Genomic DNA, 25617 nt, shown 5'->3' on the forward strand with positions numbered 1-25617 from the left:
GCAACCTCCTCGTGGTGAGGCCTGGGCAATCGGTATTGTCATCGGTAAAATACTGTAAACTGAAGACAATATCGAGCCAATGGCTGCGAACTTCGAATATATCTCATGAAACTACGTTCTATATTACATCGAATTAGGATTATTTTAGAAATCGATATGAGATTCAAAGTGTAAAAATGTCTAGTACTTTGAATGTTTTAGAAAATTATTCGAGATAAAGATGTATGGAACTACTGAAAATTACTTTAGATTCCTTTTCCTTATTCTGTAAATTCTTTGATTGGAATATGAATGTTGCTGGAAGTATGAGCATTTTCACAGGACAATGATATAAATGGAACTTTGAAACTTTTTTAAGTGTTACAGTGATATTTCGTTATATGTTCCATAATGTCAATAATATTGATTTCCCCGCAACATCCATAATTTTACAAATGTTAATATAACGAAATATCTTTTATGTGATGTTTGTGGTGTAATAAAACTCTGTGTTTCGATTACGTTTTTGATACATATACTCACTTATATGTAATAATATAGAATAATAATATACTATTAGTCCGACATTTGAAAATATAAATGCGTTCGTTGCCACTGTTAAACTGTTGTAATAACAATGGAATAATAAAATAATTTACTCAAATGTACATAATAATACATATACATATACATATTCATAAAAACAATATTAAACGCAATAACTTTTTTGTACGCGAAAAAAAAACAATAGGTCCGTCGGGACTAGAACCCAAGTTTCCTTTCTAATACGTCTACTTTACAGTGAACGGACGGAAGAGAATCCGTTCACGACCATGATCCCTTCGATGATTTTCCGACACATCATAGAAGTTACACTAGTTGAGCTCGAATGGATTTAACGTAGTTCACAAATTCACTGTTCCATAACGTAGAGGGCAGCAGAAAATCGCTGACTTTTTACACTATCGGTATTTCAGAACATGAAACACAAGTCCCATAAGATGATACGTCTATCCTATACCTAGTCGGTGCTACTATATGGTTCTAGTAACAACTGGTAACAACACAGTCGGAGTTTTTCTGGTGTATATTTTAAAGGATTTTAACTATTTGAAAGCCAACTCTGAAGTTGCCTACTGTTGAGATATTGCAAGTTGTATGTATATTAATATATGATAGCGCCAGATAGCACATTGATTTTCGTGGTAGTTGTGACCGTACCATGATCCACTAACCTGATTTGTGAATTTCATTTTTGTACCTTCATTTGTGAATAAATATTTCTGATATAATGTTAAGCATTATTTTATGCAGCCGCCTGCAACATGGATACATCAAACGAAAACTTTGGACCAAATCATTTACAACATGCTCGCTTAAATCGCGGAGACAAATAATTTGTTCAAAAAGGGATTTCCTTCACATTTCTACATTTAACCCAATGTTTTCAGCTCTTGGAATTAGGGTAATTCATCTGACTTATATTTCATAAACATTAATTGTAGATTTGTAATAGTGATTTAACTACTACCTGTTACTAGCTCTCTTTCTTATAAAATTCTTGTACAATTTATGTATATAACATGTAATCAGTGTACCTTAATCAATCTAGTTCTAACAATGAATATTTGACATTAGCTATCAAACAGTTATTTATTTCAAGATATCTGTTTACTGCTTCTACAGATATATACATAATGGGTAGAACTTCAAGGATACGTCACCGAAAGAAGAAGCTAAATGCCAATGAATTAGCAAACAAAGGAGATGAAAGTTTGATGCATCTAAAGTCTTGGTTACTAAAAAATAACTGTTTAACAGTTTATGATTTAGTTCCATACAATTTTTCTATTACTGGTAGAGGATTGAAAACATTAAAAAGCATTAAGCCAAATGAATTATTAATTAGAATACCATATAAAATGCTAATCACAACAGCTACAGTATCTCAAAGCAATATTAATGTTATTTTTGCGAAGAGTGAATTATATAATGCCCAATATATTTTGTCAGTGTTTCTAGTATATGAATCACATTTGGGAAATCTATCAAAATGGTATAATTACATGAATGGTCTTCCTCAGACTTTACAAAATCCTGATTTTTGTACAAACAAAGAAAAGAGACTGTTGCCAACATATATTACAGAATATATGTATGAGCATCATAAAATTCAAAATGACTTTCAGTTATTAATTAGGTCTATAAATAATTTAAATGAAAAAGGTTACTGTTCCCACTGTGATATGCATTTAAAGAAAATAATAACATTTGAAAGATATAAGTGGGCTTATTACATTGTAAATACAAGGGCTGTATACATCGATACAGATCAAATTGAAATAAATCCTGATACTAATATAAATGTAAAACAACCAAATAATTTGACTCTAGCACCCTTTTTAGATTTATTTAATCATGACATTGAGACTGCTGTACAAGCATCTTTAATTACATATAAAAAGAAGAATAAATTTTATGAAATCACAACATTAAAATCATTTGATAAAGGGTCACAAGTTTTTATTAATTATGGAGCACATAACAGTCTTAAGTTATATGTTCATTACGGCTTTTTTGTACCAAACAATGTATTAGATGAAGTTTATTTTGATATTTCTGATATAGAAACTTGTTTCTGTATTTCAAAACATAAATTAAACTTCATTGTGGCTAATAATTTACAAAAAAACATGGCATTTATAAGGAAAGGTTTAAATTACAATGCCATTTCAACATTATTTGTGTTAAATACAAAATTACAAAAGGAACATTGGAGTGCAAAACTATATGGTGATTCTTTTAATTCAGAGGAAGTATTTCAAATTTATGGGATAGGTAAAAAGGTTTTGGATCTAAAAAGACATGAATATATGAATCATTTGGAAAGAATGACAAATTTTCAGCATTATACACAATCTTTCTCCATTGCAATTAGTCTTGTAAAAGAATATGTAACAATATTAAATGAGTCAAATACTAATATCCGCAGCTCTATTAATCACTGCAATTAAATGTGTATATGATTAATATGTTAATGTTAAAATGTATATAAAAAATATGTAATATTTAGTTTGTATTGTTTTAATAAATAATTTTAATTTCTGATTATTGCTTCTTTAATCTTCCATGGAAAATATTCTAATAGAAATATTGCAATGAAATATACACGTTACCCCCTATAAAAGAATATAAATGAAGACAAAATAATTTTCTTTTTATATTTAATAGTTTGATAAAATGTTTATTCTAAAATCTTATAAACAGCTACTTAAAATTAACAAATGTTTTTACAGTGCTGCAGTGGTAATGTAATTGATCGGGCGCAAAAGAAAAAGAGTATATTTCAATCAAAAACCATTGTACCACGAATTAAGTTACCATTAATAATTTCTGGATTCACTGGAGGGAAATCTGGCCAACAAAAAAGAGACTGTTTTCATCCCGGTGTATCCAGTGTAAGTCGTGAAACTATCGATTTTAAAGACAAGGAACCAGTTACAGCTTCAAACATGATTAAAGCAATGCTTAGATATATTTGGCCAAAGGTAAGTTGTACAAAGCACATAACTTATACCAGAATAATAAGACATTTATTGCATATCTAATTTCAGGATGATCCAGAAATAAGAAATAGAGTCAAAGTAGCTATTGCTTTACTTGCTGGTGCAAAAGTTTTAAACGTTGGTGTTCCATTTATTTTTAAATATGCAGTAGATACACTTAATGCTCAAAGTATTGCAGCTGGTGGCAATGCTGTTCTAGGTCTAGAAACTGCACCAGAAACAGTGACAACAATAGCAACATCATTACTCATAGGATGTATGTATTTTAGATTACATTAGGAATATTATTATGCGTATAACAGTCATCGACAGAAAATTATTTGTATTCATAAAACAGATGGTATAGCACGGGCAGGTGCAGCTGGTTTTAGCGAACTGCGGAATGCAGTCTTTGCAAAAGTTGCACAGCATTCTATTAGAAGAATAGCTAACAATGTATTCCTACATTTACACAATTTAGATATGGCTTTTCATCTGTCCAGGCAAACAGGAGCATTATCAAAGGTAACATAAATGTGTTTTATTTTTGTAACTTTCATTTATTACAATATAAAAATTATTTATGTATTTCAAATATTTTTTAGACAATTGACAGGGGAAGCCGTGGCATAAATTTTGTATTAAGTGCTATGGTGTTTAATGTTGTACCCACTGTTTTTGAGTTAGGACTGGTCAGTACAATACTATATTTAAAATGTGGTGGAGAATATGCAGCTGTTGCATTAGGTTGTGTTGGCATTTATGCTGTATTCACTTTGGCTGTTACACAGTGGCGAACTAAATTCAGAATTTTTATGAATCAAGCAGAAAACGAAGCAAGCAACAAAGCAATAGATTCACTTATTAATTACGAAACAGTGAAGGTATGTGGAAAATGGATACGTTACGGGTAGTTTTATCCGATGGATGACTAACAATTGCAATTTTCCATGTTAGTACTTTAACAACGAAAAATTCGAAGCAGAAAGGTATGATGTATCATTGAAAAAGTATGAAGCTGCATCTCTTAAAACCAGTACAAGTTTAGCAATGTTAAACTTTGGACAAAATGCTATATTTAGTGCTGCTTTAAGTTTAATAATGGTATTAGCATCTAAGAATATTATAAATGGTAAAATACTATTTATTATATAGAAAATTTTTATGAAATATAAGAAACACGAACTGTATTTTTGTTTTAAATGAATTTAGGTACTATGACAGTTGGAGATTTAGTATTGGTTAACGCTCTTTTATTCCAATTGTCAGTCCCATTAGGATTCTTGGGTTCAGTGTACCGTGAAGTTAGACAAGCCCTTATTGACATGCAAACTATGTTTACTTTGATGACAATGGACACAGCTATTAAGGTACTTACACTTCATATCAGAGGTACAAAAGTTACGTTGCTCTATTAATATGTTTCATAATTTTATATAACAGTCCAAAGAGAATGCGACGCAATTCAATATAACTCCGATGAATTCAGACATTGAATTCAAAAATGTTAGCTTTCAGTATTGCGAGGGCAAGCCAATTTTTAATGATATCAACTTCACAATTCCAAGTGGAAGGAAAATTGCTATTGTTGGAGGATCCGGGAGCGGGTAAACTTTTATTATAAATATGTATTGTTCGAACAAAAGAGTCGCATATTAATTAATAATGCATACTTTTAGCAAGACAACAATAGTAAGATTATTATATAGGTTCTTTGAGCCAAATTCTGGAAGTGTTTATATCAATGGACACAATATTCAAGATTTGGAGTTAGACGCTTTGAGAAGGTCAATAGCAATAGTACCACAGGTAACTACATTGACATGTGTGTAAGATTTGGTAACGTAAATTCGTAAGAATGATTTCGAAACTATAATTTTAGGACACTGTCCTCTTCCATGAAAGTATCTTCTATAATATTCATTATGGAAATTTAAATAAATCTAAAGAAGAAGTTTTCAAGGCTGCCAAAATGGCAAACTTACACGACAACATTCTTCAATGGCCAAGGGGATATGATACACCAGTTGGTGAACGAGGCTTGAAACTGAGTGGAGGTGAAAAGCAACGTGTAGCGATTGCTAGAGCAATTTTAAAAAATAGTCCAATATTAATTTTTGACGAAGCCACATCGTCTTTAGATTCTATTACAGAACATGTGAGTTTATATTCTATAATATTTTAAGCGTTTTTCCTTTTTATAATGAAATTTTTCGTCTTTGTACATTTGCAGAATATTCTTGAAGCATTACGCCGGGCAACTATCGGACGAACATCCATTGTCATAGCACATCGTTTATCTACTGTGATGGACTCAGATGAAATTTTCGTATTAAATCATTGTAAATTGATCGAGAGAGGAACACACCAATCATTGTTAGCTATGCCGAATTCCTTTTACAGTAAATTATGGGATACTCAACATATAGGAATGCTCAAGGATCATCAAGGGAAAGATAATAATAAAGCTCAGGGAGCTTGAGTCTAAAGATTGTGTAATATACAGGTAACAGTCTGTGTACATACAGTGTTAAATTGAAAACCATTACTTTGGACAAATCTATACATTTTAAATATATTCAAATGACTGTGAATGTGATTTCTAAAAGAATAACTTACTGTAATGTTTGTGAATATATAACGTAATGATAGGAAACCCAGTTAAATGCGAGAGTTATTATAAAATATATATAAATTAACCAGATGGTTAAATCTTTCCTCATTTCAGTATAAAAGTGATAAATAGCTGTTTATTCCTGTACTACAAATACAGTTGTTAACAGTTAACAAGTGATTCAAAATGTATGTATTTAGAGCTGTTTCAGATTTATATTATTAAAAGATTGTATATAATAATGCGCGTGTGCAGTGCACATGTTTATTTATATGTAAATAAATATAAATATGAATCATGTGAAATCAATATTTGTAGAGCAAATATGAGAAATACTTTTCACTAATTTATTTTTCGATATTATAATTAATATTTTAAGAATAACGAGTTCACATAATTCTTGTGTTATAGCTGAAGGAAACTGAAATAAAAGAGTAACTAAGCATTATATCTTTTTTCTTATTATATACATGTATCCTAAATGTTTTCTACATAACATACAAGGTAAACTTAGAACGCTATTGTAAACGTTTTTAGTTACCACTTATCTTATATTACACTTATCAAAATAAAATAGATCGAAGAGTTTATAATAAATATATAATTTTAAAAGGCATTGATTGACGAACTGTTTGTGTAGATGCTACCTTGGTAACCACATGAAAACAGTCATGGAAGCTCATTGGTCTTCAATAAGTATTTGACAATACTATAATAATTTGTTCTTGTAAAAAAAATATTATGCAAGTCTGAAATGCTAGTTGTGATGCAGTATACATAAACATAAAATGCAAACTGAAGTACCTACATTACCTGTAGTACAGTTAAATGTCAACACAAACTTCAATAGGTAATCAGAATTGTGTTGAACAACAATATATTTTTTTCATCAGAATGTATCACCACTTTGTACATTCTTAATACTATTATAAAAGTATTTAAGAACACTATAACAGTAATTCGTAAACATTATGTTCTCAATACTATAAAAAATTTGTCATTTTTCTTGATTTCAAAACTGTATACTTTTTCTATTTTAATATTTTTATGTATTGTAAATTTACAGAACTCAAAATTCTAATTTAAAAAAGTTGACGGAGGAAGCAAAACCTAGTTTGTCACACAAAAATATAACATGCTTTTCCTTCAACAAGAAGAACTTGCATCCTCTAATTGGTTTGTATCATAACTTCAAAAGAGATGAGATTGCAGAATAAAATATGATTAAGTGATTATTAGTAATGCAGTAATTAATCTTTATGTTATTTACAGGGCAGCCATATCAAAATAGCGTTCGACAGAAGGCTTCATCAGAACATTTGAATCTTAATAAAAACGGTATTAAGCAAAGGGTTCAATCAGCAAAAATGTTACGTGTTAAAGAATTACAAAATCAATTAGCTGATGCACATTATCAATTAAATGTAATTATTATAATTTCTATATTTTCTAAGTAAGATATAAATGTGCTAATAGTCCCTTTATCCACTTAAAATATACATTAATTGTAGGCATACTGAATATAATTATATCTTTCTCTACAGGAGTTGGCTAATGAAAACAGACTATTGAAATCATTACAGAAACGACAGGATTCTGCATTGAAACGTTATGAAGGAACAAATGCAGAACTGCCACGAATTATTAATTCACATCACGAGGAATTGCGAATATTTCACATTAAATATAAAAAGTTGAAAGCCTTGCACAAAGAGACATGTAGTTTAATGAAAGAAAAAGAAAATGAACTCCAACAGTTACAGGTATGTACTGAGTGTATAGAATGCTTGTACATATAAACTAATGCCGAATTCAATGTTTTCATATTTTTATAGTCTCAAAATAAACATTTATTACAACTCAGTAAAGATCGTAATCTGGGTGAGAGAGAAAAATTACAATCCCAAATTTCTGATTTAAATTATAGGATAGAACAACAACAGGACACTATACAGGTAATTTAAAAGCTCAAAGTCTTTATGAAATCTTCTATACAATGTTAATATATGTTTTCTTAGACACTCCACAGAAGATTATCTCTTGAAAGTAAAAGCTTGAAACAACAATTACATATAGAAATTTCCAAGAGAAAGGAAACACAAAAAGAATTAGAAGAAACGAAAGAAAAGCTGAAAAGTTTAGAACATTTATTAGATAACAGAGAACGCAGATTATACCGTAACGGACAACTATTATTACCTACTAAAATTAGACATTTAAGTACACAATCTCTTACAAATTTAAGAGATATCAGGTATGTAAAATGTTTATAATTAAACGAATTTTCTATGCATGTAATTCTTTTACATATTCTCTATGTTTCAGTTCATCGAATCCACTGAAGTTATCGGATCAAAATGGAAAATGGAAAAGCGATGTGCAAGAACATAGTTTGGTAACAATTAATCAAACCTTCTGAACGATTAAAATATCTTAAAGATAATTCGTTATTATTAATTTTTAGCCTGCTCTAGATACATTTGAATTAAATGATAAAAATATCAAAGTTGACGAAAGGATTAACTTGAATAAAAATTCAAAGTATCTGAAAACAGAAACAATGACTAATTTAGAACAAGTAAGAAAATATCGTCTCCAAAAATCTGCACACAGAAAAATTCTATCAGGCGATTTCGAAGAAGAACTCCAAGAATTAGATGTTAAAGCAGATAAAGTAAATAATTATCCAGAAAGATTAGAGGAACATGATGAAAATGATAAAAATCCCTATAAAATAAGTGCACACAAATTTAGGAAAATATATGAAAATCGAAAGTGTCAAAGTTTCAATGAACTGATAAAGAAAGAAACTGTTTATTCATCTGAAGATGATGAAAGTGAAGGTGAAAATGAAAATTTGCATGACAATCAAATCGATGTCGTCAGCAGATCTAGAGAATCACGCATAAGGTTTGCAAAAGTTAAAGTTGTCATTTCTTTTTGATTTACAAAAGTTGTTCTTTTTTAATCATAATATATTGCATTTTAATTATAGGTTTCTTAACAGCGCAAATGAAGCTATAGGCTCAGACGAATTTAAATTGTCTACTTCTAAATTTGAAAATAAATTGAACGATTTAGCGCAGGATAATAAAGATTCTAACAAAAGTGATTCTGAAGCAGAATCTGAAGTACGAAAAGAATCGATTCAACATTATTTTTCATCAAACCATTCCAATGACGTTCTCAAATTGATTTCATCTGTACATGACGATCAGAACCATTGTACTGTCGATCAAGAAGTAGAAAAATTGACAATTTCTCATTTTTTGAATGAATCTCAAAAAATGTATGAAAATTTGATTAATGAAATGGGAACACAAACTAAAAATGTGGAGAATGAAGATTTCTATGACTTGCAGCATGATGTGCATATAAATAAAGAACAAGTAGTCGCTAATTATTCAATAAATAAACCTTCTGAAGATTTACAGAAATATATTGTGAATCAATCTATATCTAAAGAAGAAAAACGAGGAGAAGGAAATACTGATGATGCGTGTACAAGAAAAAATGAATTTCAAGATAAATTATTATTGGAAATGATTTCTGTAAGAGATTATAACGAACCCGAAACATCATTTAAGTCAAACCCAGTGTCAGATGCCTGTGATATTCTTTCCAATAACTCACAGAACAGACTTCCAGCAACGAATTCATTCAATGCAACAATTACTTTGGACAAAGAACAAACATCGAATGTAACATATGAAAAGGATACAGACAGTTACAATGTAGAGACAAGAAACAAATTAAATAAGCAAGAAGTAAATAATGTATTGAAAAGTGTTGATATTTCATTAAGTAATGTACAATCTTTAGACTCTGATTTAACATATAATGTAACTAGTAAAAGTGATATTAATACTATTAATGAAAACTGTGCCAGAATGAAAACAATTAGTTATAATAAAGAAAAGTTGTTAGCAACAATGAAGGCTATCGATGATAATGAGAATATTGAATATTTAAATCAAGACTACGAGAAAGATAATGTAAAAAAAAATAGGAAGCAAATAACTGAAAATTTATTTCGTGGTTTGCCCACTCATATGAAAAAGAAGGAAGATATTATTAAAAACATTTTTAACGCTGATGGGTTACAAACTGAACCTGCGGGTAGTTATAATAAATTACACTAACATAAAAATGAACCAACAAACTAACAGATTCTGTAAAGGCATAATGAAGAGATAAATTGAATAAATACTTAGTATGTATTGTATTCTTTTTGTAGTGTTATTAATGTCACATATTCAAGAAGTTACAAACTTCTAATTTAATGTAATAAAATATTGAAGAAACAACAAAAGATTTTTTATACCTTTTATCTTTATTTAAATAATTTAGAATATTTACTGTAAATCAAGTAGTACATATGTTTTAGATTATTTATATCTATTTTATGAAAAAATCGTTAATCATCCCTTTTCCAAAATCATTTTCTACATTACAAAGAAATAATTATATCCTGAAAACTATATAGTGTTGAGGACTGATGAATTTCAAATTTCGCGCCTAAATGTAGATATTGCAATTATTCAATTACCAAAGTTACGGTAGGAACATTATTCGCCACATAATTTATGAAAACAGAACGTGCAACAATAAAACGTTTTGAATCAAAAACTGGCAAATATAACAAATAGAATTGTACGTTATTTTCAAATAGTGTATACCAAATCTTCGTTTCACAGATTGGCAGTACTGATCTCCGAATTGACAAGAAAGAAGAACAAACAAGGAAGTAACAAGAAGGAACCTGTTGTGCACAGAAGGCAGTGGAATGAAGACACGCCGCGAATACGAATGCCATAATGAACCCCAAAACAAACCATGAATATACTTCTAATTCGTACAATGGAGGTATTTCTTTATTCGTTCTAAATAACAGAAATTTCCATCGTTCTAACAAGTTAATATTAGCAAACAAATATATGTATTTTTGAAGATGTTTGTAAAGACAAATCGAAAAGCCGTCTGCTGGGCGTCCTTATGGCGTCTGCTAGAATGACGCTTGGAAAATAAGAATTTTATTTTCTGCGGGCAATAAATGAAAGCATTATTATTTTCATTGACATATTATATGTTGATTATGCATTAAAAATTTCTTAATTTCTTTATCGTATCTGTAAACTTAAGAAATCTTGATGTTTCATGGACTGACTGTCATGTGTCATGATTTCAGGAAAGATCAACATATTTATTATTGTTACAAGACCATTAGCACTTGACATAACAAAAGATATCGAAATGCATAATTTGTACTTATTAACATTTTATCTACAGCGGTTTATTAAATAACTTTTTTAAAACTGATGATTAATACTTAGAATCTTATTAATAAAATTTTGTAAATCCCTATAGTAAATTGAAATCTTGAACCAACAAGGCAACCCAAACATAGTGTAACAACAATTTCTTTTCTAATCCACATTTAAAGGAAAATTACCAGGCTCCTTATCAATAAGCTCTTCCTGGTAGAAAAATGTTAATAAACTAGTGGAAATAATATGTTTTATCTTAATTTGTATAAAAAAATGTAATGATGAAATATTTTTGTGTAATGTTCCACCAAAGTTGATTCTTAGAAAATAAAAGTATAAATATACATGAATTAGTATGTATTGTTCTTTTGCATAGTTTTTTCAGTCATACAACTGATTTTCTTTTAATAATTAATGGTTCTTCATCTTATAATTACTCATTTCTTTCAGATATTATGGGAAATGATAGTCCTGCTGCTTTATTAGATATGCTGGCAGAAGTTGCATCTCAGACATTACATTCTGAGAAAAAGCGTAGTAAATCACTACTGACAACACAATGCAAATCAAAACCAGATCATACAAAAAGGAAACCACAAGAAATATGTTTCACAGTGCCGCAGCTTTTATCTATGTCTTCATCTCAATTAGTCAAACAGTTCTCTATTTTTACAAGCGACGAATTGAAAAGGCAATATTCTTATACTTGTGCTTTGATTGTTGGGTGCGGCCAAAAGTATACAAGTTTTGCGAGCGAAGGAAGAGCAAGAATTTCTATTAAAGAGCATCTAGCAGAACATTTGGAATATTTAAAAACCAACAAAGAAACCTGTGAGTAAAAATAGTAGTCCTTAAATAAATAATGAAAACAAATGATAGTATGTTAATGATAACTTAAAAACTGTATGCCTTTATTTATGCTTTATAGATACAACCTTCACCGCAAAGTCAGTGAATTATAAAAATCATAAAACGAGTTCACAAAATAAAAAAAATAGATTGCAGCTATCAAGAAAGCCACAGGAGACATTGAATAAAGAAAATAATAATGTCATGATGGAAGAGTCAACAAATTATCTTCGAAACATTCTATTAAATGATTCTAACTTTAAAGAAGTAGATAAGAATAAAAGCTTTGAAAAAATGGATAAGCCTAAAAAATTACACAATCTTGAACAGAAGGATGTAGATAAAATGGATTTCAAAGTTCTTGGCGATCATAGTTATTATGAACGCTTAAAGGATGAGAATCCTAATAGCAAGGAAACGTCTCTTAGCAATGCCTTGGAGAATGCAGGAATGGATGAAAATGTAAGCATAAATTGTATTGAAGTGCATAATTTGTAAATACTAAAATTAACTTTTCCATATAGATTGTACTTATGGTTGTTGGCACTGATACTGTTCATATGAAAGAGTATTCTCACATTAATCAAAAACTATCAGAAAAAATCAAACAAGAGTCTGAAACTGTTTATGTACCTGGTGAGCATGATAATTGATTGGTAGTTTTGTACAGCAAGTTCTGATTATTTTAATTTATTTTTATTTTTTTTTTTTTTCAGAAATACCATGGTCAACTGAAAACTGTAATAAAAATATAGAAATTGCAGCTACTAAACCTAAAGGAAAAGCAAAATTTATAGGTACTAGTAAAGAGGAAAGAGAGATGGCGCTAGCTTTTATGGATCGTATAAAAAAAAAGGGAAACCCAACAGGGAGTAATCTTGAATGTCGAATTTGTAATCCGCCAAGAAGTTTCACAGCACCTACAACATTGGTGTCTCATTACCGTAGCCATGCTGGGATAAAACCATACGAATGTCGTATATGTAGAGCGGTATTCACAAGAAGACACAGTTTAAAATATCATATGCTGATTCATCAAAATCAAACGCGATTTACGTGTGCCGATTGCGGGAAGAAGTTCAGGCATCCGTCACATTTCAGAGAACATCGACGCCGACATACTGGAGAATCACCATTTGGATGTGACGACTGTGGGCAAAGGTAGGGTAAACAAAAATATTAATTAGAGATTTTCAGGCTTTGAAACCCATTGTCATATTGATAGATTGTTATTGTTAAAGCTTTGGGTGTTGACAAAATGGTTCTTCTAAGAGATGGTTTATAAACGGAAGCCTTAACAATAATGTTTACATGCATAGACATAGAAACATAGACTGCACATTTTCCTGAAACGGGCGTCCCAAGTTTAGAAAGAGGTATATACCTTTCGGAAGACTGGCATCTCTTTGTAAATCTAAGTAGTGGGGGTGGCGTTTTGGGGGTCTGGATTTTGAGTGGTCGACTGAGCTATGTTAGAAAGAGATAGCAAATCCTCCGAAAGTAACCCGTTTCTTTCTACAGTTGGGACGCCGGACCAGCCTGACGCGCAGTCTACATTTCTATGTCTATGTTTACATGATGCACTCTTCAGTATCACGAAATTCGTCTGACACGTTTTGATGTTCTGTTGTTTTTGATTCACCTTAAAATATAAATACAACGATGTTATATTATCAAAATCATTCTTGTGCTAAACAGGTTTAAGACTAGAAATACTTACAAACGCCATCTGAAAACAAGGCATGGAAAAGTTTTAACAACTACTGGGGAACTGTTGTATCTTTCTGAAGAAGATTTTCAAAAAGTACGAACTAATAGAAAAAAAAAGATTGATGTGACTAAAGAACCTGTAGATGAGGGTGTAATTGCAACGAAAACAATAATGCATTATGATAATGATAATGGCCAGGTTCCAGATGCTACGACTGAAGGATACATTATAAACAAAGATACTGTTGACGATGAAAAAAATTACAGTAAAAACACAATACAGATTATCAAGAATTGCTTTGAAACTTGTGAGGTTTGCCAAGAATCTCAATTAAATAAGACTGATTCTATAGAGACTGAAATACGTAATCATGATAGAGCTTGTATTACAAATGAGAATAGTTTGTCAATGGAATACACAGATAAAGTGCAAGAGAGCTTATCACAGTTACAAAGTGTTTCTTATAATAAGGTAGCGGTAATTCAAGAAGAGAAATCTGAATTAATTTATCAAAATGTTGACGAGCCATCATCATACATTAAAATAGAGTACAAGACTTTGATTAACAGTAAAACCGGAAATAATACAGGATTTCAAGAAAATTTTGAACTTACAGACAATCAGTTTAAAGATCACATTCAAGTAGTGAAGCACAATGAAGAAGAATTTTCTGATAATGTATTAAGTGAAACTGTTAATGATCACAGTAATAGACACGTCATTCTTACTCGAGAAGATCTGGAAGAAGATAATAATGTCAGCATTCATGAGAAATCTTATCGAGAAAAACGGGAGATCGTTATGACGAAAAATTTGTTAAATACATATACTTTACAACCAGATAATCAAATTGCTACTAAAACGAGTAAGGATATTCTGTTAAATCAAAATGACGAATGCACATGGAGAGAAGATAACACAGTAGGTAACCATCAGACTGTTGTAACAGATTTAATAACGAGTCGAGTGATTGCACCATTGAATAACGTTTTTGGAAAGAATCAAAAACTATTGCATCAAGCGAAACAGCGTATATGTATTAATAACGAACCGTTGACGAGTATAATAGTACAAAATAAATGCATCAGCATAGTTCCACAGTTTGAAACTTGTCACGATCAGCAAGCTAAAACGCAAACACAGCTCAATAAAAATCGGAAGTTTACATTATTGAATAAACAGGCGCAAACAGTCAATATAAAACAGCATGTAAATGAAAATACAATTTTATTACTGACTAATAATACTTTACAGAATAGCGTTCTTAGGATTGAACACAACAGCACTGCCGGTAGTTATGGCGTAAATATTTGAGAAAAGTAAGTAAAATTTAAACAAGAAAGTGTTTTTAAATTTATTTTTTTAGTAACCCGAAGGTATTTCACAAGAAAGCAATAAACTTTTAAAGTTGGTGTAAACATTTGTATGGAAGTATAGTTGTAACATGTAAATTACCGAAGCAATACTTTGAGATTTGGATGTGTAAATATTGTTAGAAAAAGAATATATATTTAATACTTTTTACCGCGTAAAAAAATATTGAGCGTATAGATAGAAAATTCTATAAACATAAATTCAATAAAATATTTTTCCATGATTTCGATCTTCTAAAATGCACAGTATTAGCATAGCTTTGATATATAATAAGGTTGAAAAGAAAACAAAAATGCATTTATTTTCTTTCCTGTGAAATAAAACTATTTCTCCATTATATATCTCTTTCTTTCTATAGCCATTCCAAATGCTAATGCAAACACTTTTCTATAAAAAAATTGTCTATTAACAATGTGAGTAGATAATATTATTATGGATTGAGTTTACTTAAATAAATTAATATAACATAGTTACTTAATACTAATAACATTTATCTGTGCCAAATGTTGAAGAACATGGTACAAATTCATAATTTGTTCAACAAAAAAGTAATATTTCGTACGAATAATCTTTATTTTGTAGATTTTTAGATACATTTATACTCACACAAAGTTTCAAAATATCTGCAAGATTCAATAATATTTACCTTCTATTTTATTAATCTTTTACTGCAATGTGTTTTGCAGCTTCTAAAGATACAGACAGCCATCATAAAATTGTTAAGCAAAGTTTATTATATATTATTCTTTTCAGGATAATTACGAAATGTCTTCCATAAAAATTTATAGTTTTATTTCAAATTATATCTTCAATATTATGCAAAAGCCGAAATATGATAATTAGCTTTACTACAACAATAGGGACAAATACAAATAGTTTGTAAGTAATAATCACTAATGTTCTACAATACATATATTTTAGTAAGATTAATCAAATAGGTTAATATTTTGTTACAATGTACTAACAATAGTCTGTAAAATTTATTTCAATACAAAGTCTGAAAACTTTTTACATAATATTAAATAGTGCCTCGTTTTCTAATTCGAGAAGTTTGCTTTTTCACTACTTATATTTGGAGGGTTAAAAGTTAAGAAATAAAGAGTTAGACGTGATACGTCGCTTAATTGTGGCTTTATAAAGGTAATTCTAAAGATTTTAAAGAAGAAATTTGATATATTAAACACAGTAATTATAAAGAAAAACAAAACAATATTTATGTATATGTCAAACTATATTCTTTTTATATGGAAAGTATAGATTAGACTAATACTTGGATTGTAATTTAAAAATAAAGTAAAGAAGATTTATTTACACATTGTGAAGTATCATTAAAATATGTTATAAACTCATGATTTAGTGTAAATACTCAGGTAGTTCTTAAAGAAGTAAAGTAAACTATATCTTTTGTTGAAATACATGCCTACTGTAAATAATTGTCAAAAATATGTCCTTATTACATGTAATTGCTTATTATACAGTAGTATAAAACTGAATTAAAGTCAACATTCCTAAAGTGTATTTTCAAATTTATAATGACATAACGGTTGTTTATACTAAAGCCTATACACTAAAATTTATGTAACATAACTTTTAAAAACTATAAAGCGTAATTAAAATATTGCAAAAAAAATATAATTCAAATATCAATATGTTGTTATGAGTAAATTGCTACAAAAATATATTAAACATTGTCAAATACATTAGCGAGTTTAGATTAAAAATTTTGTTATAAACCTGATATAAATCAATAATATAATAATATCTAGTTAGAATCTAGAATACTTAGCAATACACGATTTATGTTATTAAAAATTTTAATACTCATATGAACAAAATGTAAACATTTACTATATTCTTATATCTATATGATAACATTTAAACAAACCAATTTTATGTGTACTCTACGAAACTTAAGAATAATAATTAAGAAGTTATTTTGACAAGCATTTGTTTATTGTAAACTATAACGTGCCTTAGGTGCATTGTAAAGCTGGTTGCTATATAAATAACTAATTATATGAGAAATATTCACATATATACTTTGTACTAAATTTTTTTATTATGATTTGTAATAAACATTACGTAAATGTAATGATATTAATGTGAACAATAATTTTAGTTACATATATTGTATTTTTATACCCACTTTGTACTTAATAAAATATTTTTAAATTATTAGACATTATAATCATAAATGAAACATGTACCCGCCTGTTTTTATGAATTTTGCTGTCTCACAACGAGTCAAGATTTTTATGAATTCCAATTTTTTAAGTCTGTAGAAACTTGGCAGCAACAATATAGAAACAATAGTAAAACGAAAGTAGAGTACCACATATCTGTAATAAAAAGTGTAACAATATTTATTCACTAATTTCGATCTCTTAGTTTGAGATAGTTATAGAAAATAATAATACCATGTAATATCCTATAAACATAAATATGTCCAATTTCTTCACCAGCAAAAAAATAAAAATTGGATATTACTGACATTGCTAGCAAAGGGCTTGCTAATGCACAATGGACTCTTCTGACATTCCTTGGTGACATATGCTTTCTTTGAATGTTAGAACAATATTTACTTTTTCCAACTAACTTCATTAAGCTTTCAATGTTTAGTCCTATAAAATTAAGGAATGCCCAAATAAAGATATTTATTTGCATTCCATGCCATACAAAAACAAATGTGAAACACAGGAAGGAGGCAAGCACTTTATTGAAATTTGATTTTAACAATGGTATATATATGTATCTGAAACAACATTGATATATTTTTTCTCTTATAACTGTTTAATTATTTGAATCGAGATAATGGACACTCTTTATCGTATACTGTACCTTACAAGAAATTTATATAAACCCTTGTCGAAATACTTCCACATATCAGAATACAAATAGATTCGTGCTACACATTTTGGCTGGGAAGGAGCTTGAATGTTATCTATTGCGCATAAAGTATGATTTAGTCCATATACCACTACATATTTAATTAAGAAAAATTGACCCATGCAATATCCCAATCCATATAAAGCCCATGGATTTAAAACTTCAAAAACCTTGAGTAACAAGAAGAAGATAATATTAATTATCTTTATATTTAATTATAATCTAATTATAGTATAGAAATGAAACAGAGAAAGTGTACCTTGGGATGATAATGCAATGCATTAAAATAAAGAAAATGTAAAACAAAATTGGTAAATAATACCCAAAACATGTATCTGATTAAATTTAAAGCAAAGCATCCCAGTTCTGATAATGCCCAAGTCTGAAATGGTCTTCTTATCTGTAAAAATTTATATATTATTTATTTTTCATAAATTTACAAAACTGTATAATATAAAGGTAATTTATACATACAGAATCTATGAATTCATGATATAAAATCAACGGTCCTAAGTATAATGTTGGTAAATATAAACAATATGCTAATCCCCACAAAAAATTCCTTGATAAATATGATATGTCATCACAATTATTTTCTAAACACATTTTTCTGTTGTCTATACTACAACTAATGCTTCTTAATTGAATCCAACACATTGTAAGAGTTAAAAGATAATGTTCTTCGTCATTCAGTTTTAACATTCTTTGAAAAATACCATCAGGAATTTTAAGAAAATGTATTACAAATAAAAATAATGTATTTATCAACCATATGATATAGTTTTTGCGTTTGTACGTTAAAATGTACACTATACTTGGTTGAATCAGTGCACATAATGTGCCTAATATCCCAATAGAAAAATACAAAGATGTAACAGATACGAAGATATACCAGTAGCATAACAGCTGTAAGAATATTGTTAATTATAGGGTAAAGAAAAAACAATTTAGTACATATAAGAATATTTGAATATCACACCATGGGGTTTAATAAAAGTTTAATAATATGACTGATAAAATGATTAAGAAATATCCATGGTATGAAGTTAATTATTAATGGTATCCATATCTTCCATTCCTGATCAGATATATCTTGCTTCCTTCCTATCCAGATCCATCCTGATGAGAAATCATCATACAAATCATGATAATCATTAAAGTCTAAAATGATGTATGATATTAAACAATGAAAAATTTATATTATATTAAACTGTGTGAAAGATTCTGATTCTTACAAGTGTCAAGTAAAGATACTTTATAAATAGAATAAAATACAGCACCAGTCCAAGAAAAAAAGTAAAACAAACTTTCATATTTTGGTAAGTTAATAGCTTTACTTTTCACTGTTGTCATGTTTAATTATAATTGAATTTGCCGCTTCCCTTGTGTTTACAGTCCACACAACTTGTTTTTCAAATATTACACATAATAACTTAATTATGTCGGTAACATTCTGCATTTTATTAATAGTCGCGTTATTTTTTAAAACATCGAAATCTATTAAAATTATTCTTTGAGAAAGTTTAAAAAAACTGACTTTAAAGGTTTATTTTATACAAGTTTGCCTACAAAGATGGCTAACACAATTGAGTGAAAGTGGTGAAGGTATCATAACAAGCTATACCATGCACTGATTAAGGTTAAATTTTGAACTTGAAAAAGTGTCAACAAAATAAATATCATAACGATGCTTATCTTATTCTCTAGCTCAAATAAGGAGAATAATAAGGTCTAATATAAAAAACTATTTTCTTATATTTCATCAATTAGTACAGTAAAAAAGATTTAATAGTTTCTTCTAAATACAAGTTTATTTTCAGAAGACAAAGTATATGTATGCACAGCATGCATGGATCATCCATAGTGACACATCATTTAAGTATAAAAAAGATGTAATTCCTTCTTAAATATTAATGTAAAGGATAATAGGACAATGGTCACTGCCATATACCTTGTCCCTCATAACATTATCACAAACTTTATCTTTCATTCGTTCTGATACCAGAAAATAATCCAGTCGCCTATAGAAAAAGAGAGTGAGGATATTAATCATCTATAATTACAGTTTTTAATTTTGTAACATACAAATTCTTGTACACTTACCATCCTATGTTTTTACTACGGGCATTAGCAAAATATGACCAAAATGTATAAGCATCCGTTTTATCAGGATACAAAGCTCTAAATGTATCCACAAATCCTACAGCTAAGAAATCTGTCATACCTTCTCGTTCTTCTTTAGTGAATCCAGCATTTTTTGTATTTGTTTTAGGGTTTTTAAGATCTGTGCAGGTAACAATATAAAGATATACAAGAAGTCCCATAAAATGCTTACAAAAAGAAGTTTACAACAAAACAGGTTTTGAATAATACTGTTGAGAAATGTTACCTATTTCTTGATGGGCTACATTCATATCACCACAAATGATCACTGGCTTTTTTTCATCCAGTTTCTTAATATAAGCCTTAAAAACCTTATTCCATTGTAATCTCTTTGGTAATGTTACTAACTTCTGACCAGCATTAGGAACATCTAATACATTAACAAATCACTGAATATTATTAACACCAACAGAAAAGATCTATAAAAGTTATCAGTATTATACAACTTACAAACATTAATAAAGAAAAATTTTTGGTATTCCGCAATAATTAATCTGCCTTCATCATCAAATTCAGGATCACTTAAGCCATATTTTACATCAACTGGTTTCTCTTTAGAATACAAGGCAACCCCGCAATACCCAGGTTTTTTACCTATTTACATCGCCATGAATTATCTAAATCTTTATGAATTTAAGTTTAAATATAATACATTTTAAAAGTTCTTACTCTCAAGGAAATAATGATGATATCCTTTTAATTTAACTTCATCTGGTAACTTATCCTTATCACATTTAGTTTCTTGCAATGCAACTATATCTGCATCTTCCTTTTCAATGTATTTAATTCCATTTTTCTGAATGAAAGTAATAATAGAATTTTATGAAAAGAGACTTAGAAAGTCAAGAAACAAAATAAAACCATAATCATACTTTAATAACTGCTCTAATTCCAGAAACATTCCAACTAGAAATTTTCAGATTATACTTTTTTCCTTCTGCATTTAATTTCTGACAATCAAAGTTAATTTCATCCATATTTGAATCGGTTTTATTCATCATTTGCTTCGGCTCTGACTTAACACGTTTTGCAGCAGGCTCTTCAATGTCATTCCCACTGCGTTTAGACCTTTTAGCATTTGTCTCTTGCGACTTAGATGCTTTCTCCTTTTTCTCTTTTTTAGCTTCTGCAGAGTCTGTCTAGATTTAAATAAAGTGGAAGCAAATATTCTTAATTTGCACTATTCAATGATGAGAGTGTTAGACTGTACGCTGTGTATCAATTGAAGCGTAGCTATTTTATATTTCAATTAAACCGTTAAAACTACGTTAATTTTGTATTGTTATAGTAGAAAATAATAAAAGAATTAATAAAAATAGCTACATAAACGACTAACCTTTGTAGATCTACCTCGTTTTGGCGGCATACCGGCTACTTTTATATACGTAAACAGACGCTAAGAAAAATGATTATTAGTTTAATATATATACCGTAATAACACCGTGAACACGATTTATTTTACGATTTCTTTATTCTATTATCTAATAAACGGTAAAGACAGCTATGTCAACTATGAATTTCAAAAATTCACAGATGCATTCAATGAAGAATAATTCATCGCTGGCACGATCTTCAACGGAATTTGAAAACTGCGCGTCGCTATTAAATACCTACTGCACGCGAAAAACTCTAATTGGTTAGATTATTGATAAAGATAATCTAAAATTTCATCTAAAATTAAATCTGATCATAAATTTTATTTTGTTTTTAATCGAAACAAATACACTGATCGAAGGTTACCAAATTTATCAGTGGGAAATTACAATTTGCATTTAACATAAAATTTGATAATTTGTGAATAGAATGAAAAAACATTTTCTTCGGGCAGGATCAGCAGGATACACATTAAAGCCAGTTTACACCATTCAAACTAGTAGTCACGATAGAACGTCAACTTGCGTCAAATCCGGCAGCGGCTTTATCATTTACACGTAATGACGTATGTATATAATCCAATGAGAGAAATATAGGCTATTCATGCACGGTGAATGATTATACGGAACAAATTTGTTCATCTAAGGAAGATTTCTTAAACTATATATATAGAAACAATTTTGTATAACACTCGTTCGTATTCGGAACACTATATATAAATACATACATATAATGCTTAAATGTATAGTTCATGTGACAGGTGACAGTGTCCTACACTCTACGTACACATTATATTTTGTTACTTCACGATTTGTATGAATATCAATAAATTTACATGCATACATATATAACTACTTGAAATAAAATATACATCAAATTAAAGAAAATTGTCAAGCAAGATATGTTTAGTAATAAGAAAACTAATTTGCCACCGAGACCTAATATTCCTAATCCAGAGCATATATTAGAGGATCTCAACAGTGCTGCTGTGGATGACATAGCATTTAAAATAATAATTAAAGGTTTCAATATTTTATTATATAATCAATAAAAAAATTAAAATAAATATTAAACTTAAATGTTAACCTTATTACAAATTTAATACTGTTCAAATGTACTGATTCTGTCTACTTCAATGTTATTACTTCGTTAGAACTCCTTAATAAATGACTAAAAATTTGTTTCTAGATGATGTTTCTGGAGAAAACACAATAAGTTCAAGTACATCTGACACATATTATAATGTTAAAATGTATTTAAATATAAAGGAACAATTAAAACATTTGGAAACTACTCTGGAAAAGAAAGAGCAGCAACTGAAAACAGACAATGAGGAAATTAAAAGACTGGCAGATGATATTAAGAAACAGGCACAGGCTGCATTAATTACATGAATCAATTTGTATTTATAAATTACATTAATCACTAGAACATTGTTTTCTATAAGAAAAGATTTAATGTAATGCGTCCATTCCAAATTGAAATCCACTTTAATCATTAATATATACAAACTAACCAACTATTTATACAAAATATTTTTACCTATAGGCACATTTGGAATCTTAATGTACATAAATCAATCATATAATTCTGACATAAAATATTCGCACTATCGTAACGCACATACAATTACAACACAACAACATACATGTAGTCAACATTGTAGAAAAATAAATGTTGCATGGTAATTAATATTTTGTGTTGTGTACAGATATATTCCATAAAAATGTAATTGTAATAAGTAACTAAATATGGAAATTATAACAGAATGTCAAATTGTGCAATCCTTGAATGTAAAATTTTCAGTCTATAATATTAAAATCAGTTATTGGAGACCTTATAGAAAATCTATTGAAAGGCACTACAATTGCATCATGAAATGTGATCAATCAAATTCGTTTTGCATTATTCATACTTCAAGAACAGTAAAATATATAATGGAAAGTCTAAAGTAATATTTTGTACCTAACCCAGACCTTGAGTATAAATCTGTTATACAAACTCTGATTTCAATTTTATATTAAAAGAGTTACTAGCTATAGTCTCTTTTCAAGAATATGTAAATGCACAAATCTTTTTGCATTATACATTTGAAATGGTAAAAAATATTGAGATATAGAAAAATATCTAGATTCCGTTAATGATTTGATCGTGACAGTATACCAGTTCATTAGATACGCACTATTACAATATTGGAATTTCAAAAATACTTTCTTTTATGATATAAACTTCATTGTGCTTATACTTTAATATGTAGAATAGTAGTTATTGATATGGTTATTTCTTTCAAACTACCTTAAGAAATACTGTTGTGCATTGCTTAAATAATTAAAATTAATAACTTGGAATGCCTGCCATGTCAGACCTAACATCATACCTAACTAGTGGATCATTAAGATAAGCACACCATGTAAAGCCAGGTGGATATCCTGAAAAAATCATGCAAACATTTTCAATTAGTGATTTCAATTAAGAAATGTAAAGGATTAGGCGATTACAATAATTATAAGCTTTATGAAAAACATTCCTGTATCATACCAGATTGCACCAAATATATACACATAAATGTAACGAACAAAACAATATACCTACATGAATCGTGTTTGTTTATGAATTTATGAAATTCAAATTATACTATACTTACACAATACTATTTACTGAATGATCATTTTTCATGTGCTGACAAAATGTGGTCGAGATAAAATATCAAATTGCATCGCCTTTTGTCCAGCTGCATGCAAGTAACATCTTTGAATTAGTCAGTGGTTAGTGACAAATACCTATGTTTTAGAAAATATATTTATATATATATATACACATAAGGCATATTTAGATAACAAAGCTGAACAATATATTTTCATGTGTAGTAAGTTGTTACATTAATGAAAAGGCTATTCATAAAAAAAAAATACATTTAACCCTTCACCAAAAAACATATGTATTATGCACTTATCTTTATTTATAACATTTTTAACAGTAATATAAAAGTGCTTTACATTTTCTTTTTATATAAAAGTCGGACAGCTGTTTATCAACTGTGTTCATTCATAGGTAGTAAGTGTTCTCAAACAGAATATAAAAGTATACAATATATTATATTCTTACATAATATATCAATATATTGAATTAGGACGGAATTAAGAGATATGTGAGTTCAATATAGTATGGCATTCACAACATTTCTGTTATCTTTAAGAATTCGCTGTGATTACAAAATCTTTTTAATCTTTTAATAACCAACATTTCTTTAATAATAAGTCGGTCTAGATTAAATTAATATAGTAGTTGCTTTTTATCCAAAAGAATTAAAATTCTTCCAAATTATACATAATTTTCCAATACACGATAATATTGGAAGATTATATATTATTACATATTGTTGTGCCCGGTAGTCATGCAGAACATTGCAACTCCGGTTACCGAGCCATGAACGCGGAGCAAACATTGTCCTTCGCACCGATGACACGTGCGTTATTACTACAATAAGCTATTACCATATTATATGATATAACTGTTATATTATAACATGATCACACGCCCTGCGCGTTTATAAAATTCGTAAATCTCAGAAGGGATACGGAGAATTTGACAAAGATTAAGTACCGTCAACATCGTGGTAACCAATCCTTGTATTCGATCTTCATCAGTTCGAAGTATTCAAGTAAAGTTGAGTTATTGAAAGTACACAGTGGATTCTAATCCTTCGATCGCTCAGAACATCCCACATCAACGTTTTGTCCTGTGAACGACATTACGGGGCACAACAATATGTATCATATGTATACACAATATCCATCAAATTTTGTTATAATTAAAAAGACATGTGTTCAATATCTTTTAAATGTTCTAATATCA

General features: G+C 29.0%; 5 protein-coding genes across 5 annotated transcripts; 3 read left to right on the forward strand and 2 right to left on the reverse strand.

Annotated features, from left to right (window-relative positions):
- The first annotated feature begins 1108 nt into the window (after positions 1-1108).
- Positions 1109-6006, forward strand: LOC107187652 (ATP-binding cassette sub-family B member 7, mitochondrial). Its single transcript, XM_015575795.1, has 12 exons — positions 1109-1135; positions 1294-1444; positions 3276-3527; positions 3594-3801; positions 3883-4049; positions 4130-4408; positions 4482-4656; positions 4737-4894; positions 4968-5131; positions 5204-5333; positions 5407-5682; positions 5758-6006. Exons 2-12 carry the CDS (start codon positions 1421-1423, stop codon positions 6004-6006), a joined length of 2082 nt encoding a protein of 693 aa, XP_015431281.1. The 5' UTR covers positions 1109-1135; positions 1294-1420.
- A 920-nt stretch (positions 6007-6926) lies between these two features.
- Positions 6927-10956, forward strand: LOC107187653 (lebercilin-like protein). Its single transcript, XM_015575796.1, has 11 exons — positions 6927-6988; positions 7205-7314; positions 7411-7562; positions 7683-7901; positions 7974-8093; positions 8157-8392; positions 8464-8533; positions 8603-9048; positions 9134-9635; positions 9774-10257; positions 10811-10956. The coding sequence occupies exons 1-11, from the start codon at positions 6927-6929 to the stop codon at positions 10954-10956; spliced, it is 2547 nt and encodes an 848-aa protein (XP_015431282.1).
- On the forward strand, positions 10917-24012 carry LOC107187654. Its single transcript, XM_015575797.1, has 8 exons — positions 10917-11004; positions 11856-12236; positions 12334-12716; positions 12779-12890; positions 12971-13415; positions 13953-15259; positions 23116-23133; positions 23978-24012. Exons 1-8 carry the CDS (start codon positions 10956-10958, stop codon positions 24010-24012), a joined length of 2730 nt encoding a protein of 909 aa, XP_015431283.1. The 5' UTR covers positions 10917-10955.
- Positions 17553-19595, reverse strand: LOC107187687 (protein-cysteine N-palmitoyltransferase HHAT). The gene is made up of 7 exons (XM_015575835.1): positions 19461-19595; positions 19205-19386; positions 18700-19131; positions 18485-18625; positions 18178-18395; positions 17757-18091; positions 17553-17678 (listed from the first exon to the last, which is right to left on the reverse strand). Exons 1-7 carry the CDS (start codon positions 19576-19578, stop codon positions 17593-17595), a joined length of 1512 nt encoding a protein of 503 aa, XP_015431321.1. The 5' UTR covers positions 19579-19595; the 3' UTR covers positions 17553-17592.
- Positions 20050-21943, reverse strand: LOC107187688 (exodeoxyribonuclease). The gene is made up of 7 exons (XM_015575836.1): positions 21725-21943; positions 21261-21527; positions 21058-21184; positions 20839-20982; positions 20615-20758; positions 20329-20509; positions 20050-20246 (listed from the first exon to the last, which is right to left on the reverse strand). The coding sequence occupies exons 1-7, from the start codon at positions 21752-21754 to the stop codon at positions 20129-20131; spliced, it is 1011 nt and encodes a 336-aa protein (XP_015431322.1). The 5' UTR covers positions 21755-21943; the 3' UTR covers positions 20050-20128.
- Positions 24013-25617: the final 1605 nt, after the last annotated feature.

Source organism: Dufourea novaeangliae, unplaced genomic scaffold (genome assembly GCF_001272555.1).
Source record: "Dufourea novaeangliae isolate 0120121106 unplaced genomic scaffold, ASM127255v1 scaffold101, whole genome shotgun sequence".
In the NCBI taxonomy this organism is placed as follows: domain Eukaryota; kingdom Metazoa; phylum Arthropoda; class Insecta; order Hymenoptera; family Halictidae; genus Dufourea; species Dufourea novaeangliae.

Coding starts and splice junctions, on each gene's coding strand:
- LOC107187654 (XM_015575797.1), top strand. CDS start 10,956: ATGAACCCCAAAACAAACCATGAATATACTTCTAATTCGTACAATGGA. Junction 12,237..12,333: donor AAAAACCAACAAAGAAACCT/GTGAGTAAAAAT, acceptor TATGCTTTATAG/ATACAACCTTCACCGCAAAG. Junction 12,717..12,778: donor ATGCAGGAATGGATGAAAAT/GTAAGCATAAAT, acceptor TTTTCCATATAG/ATTGTACTTATGGTTGTTGG.
- LOC107187652 (XM_015575795.1), top strand. CDS start 1,421: ATGTTTTCAGCTCTTGGAATTAGG. Junction 1,445..3,275: donor TTTCAGCTCTTGGAATTAGG/GTAATTCATCTG, acceptor ATGTTTTTACAG/TGCTGCAGTGGTAATGTAAT. Junction 3,802..3,882: donor AACATCATTACTCATAGGAT/GTATGTATTTTA, acceptor TTCATAAAACAG/ATGGTATAGCACGGGCAGGT.
- LOC107187653 (XM_015575796.1), top strand. CDS start 6,927: ATGCAAACTGAAGTACCTACATTACCTGTAGTACAGTTAAATGTCAAC. Junction 7,315..7,410: donor GAACTTGCATCCTCTAATTG/GTTTGTATCATA, acceptor TGTTATTTACAG/GGCAGCCATATCAAAATAGC. Junction 7,902..7,973: donor ATGAACTCCAACAGTTACAG/GTATGTACTGAG, acceptor ATATTTTTATAG/TCTCAAAATAAACATTTATT.
- LOC107187687 (XM_015575835.1), bottom strand. CDS start 19,578: ATGACAACAGTGAAAAGTAAAGCTATTAACTTACCAAAATATGAAAGT. Junction 18,396..18,484: donor CATTGCATTATCATCCCAAG/GTACACTTTCTC, acceptor TTGTTACTCAAG/GTTTTTGAAGTTTTAAATCC. Junction 18,092..18,177: donor TTATATAAATTTCTTGTAAG/GTACAGTATACG, acceptor ATGTTGTTTCAG/ATACATATATATACCATTGT.
- LOC107187688 (XM_015575836.1), bottom strand. CDS start 21,754: ATGCCGCCAAAACGAGGTAGATCTACAAAG. Junction 21,528..21,724: donor AACGAGGTAGATCTACAAAG/GTTAGTCGTTTA, acceptor ATTTAAATCTAG/ACAGACTCTGCAGAAGCTAA. Junction 20,247..20,328: donor CGTAGTAAAAACATAGGATG/GTAAGTGTACAA, acceptor CTTTTTCTATAG/GCGACTGGATTATTTTCTGG.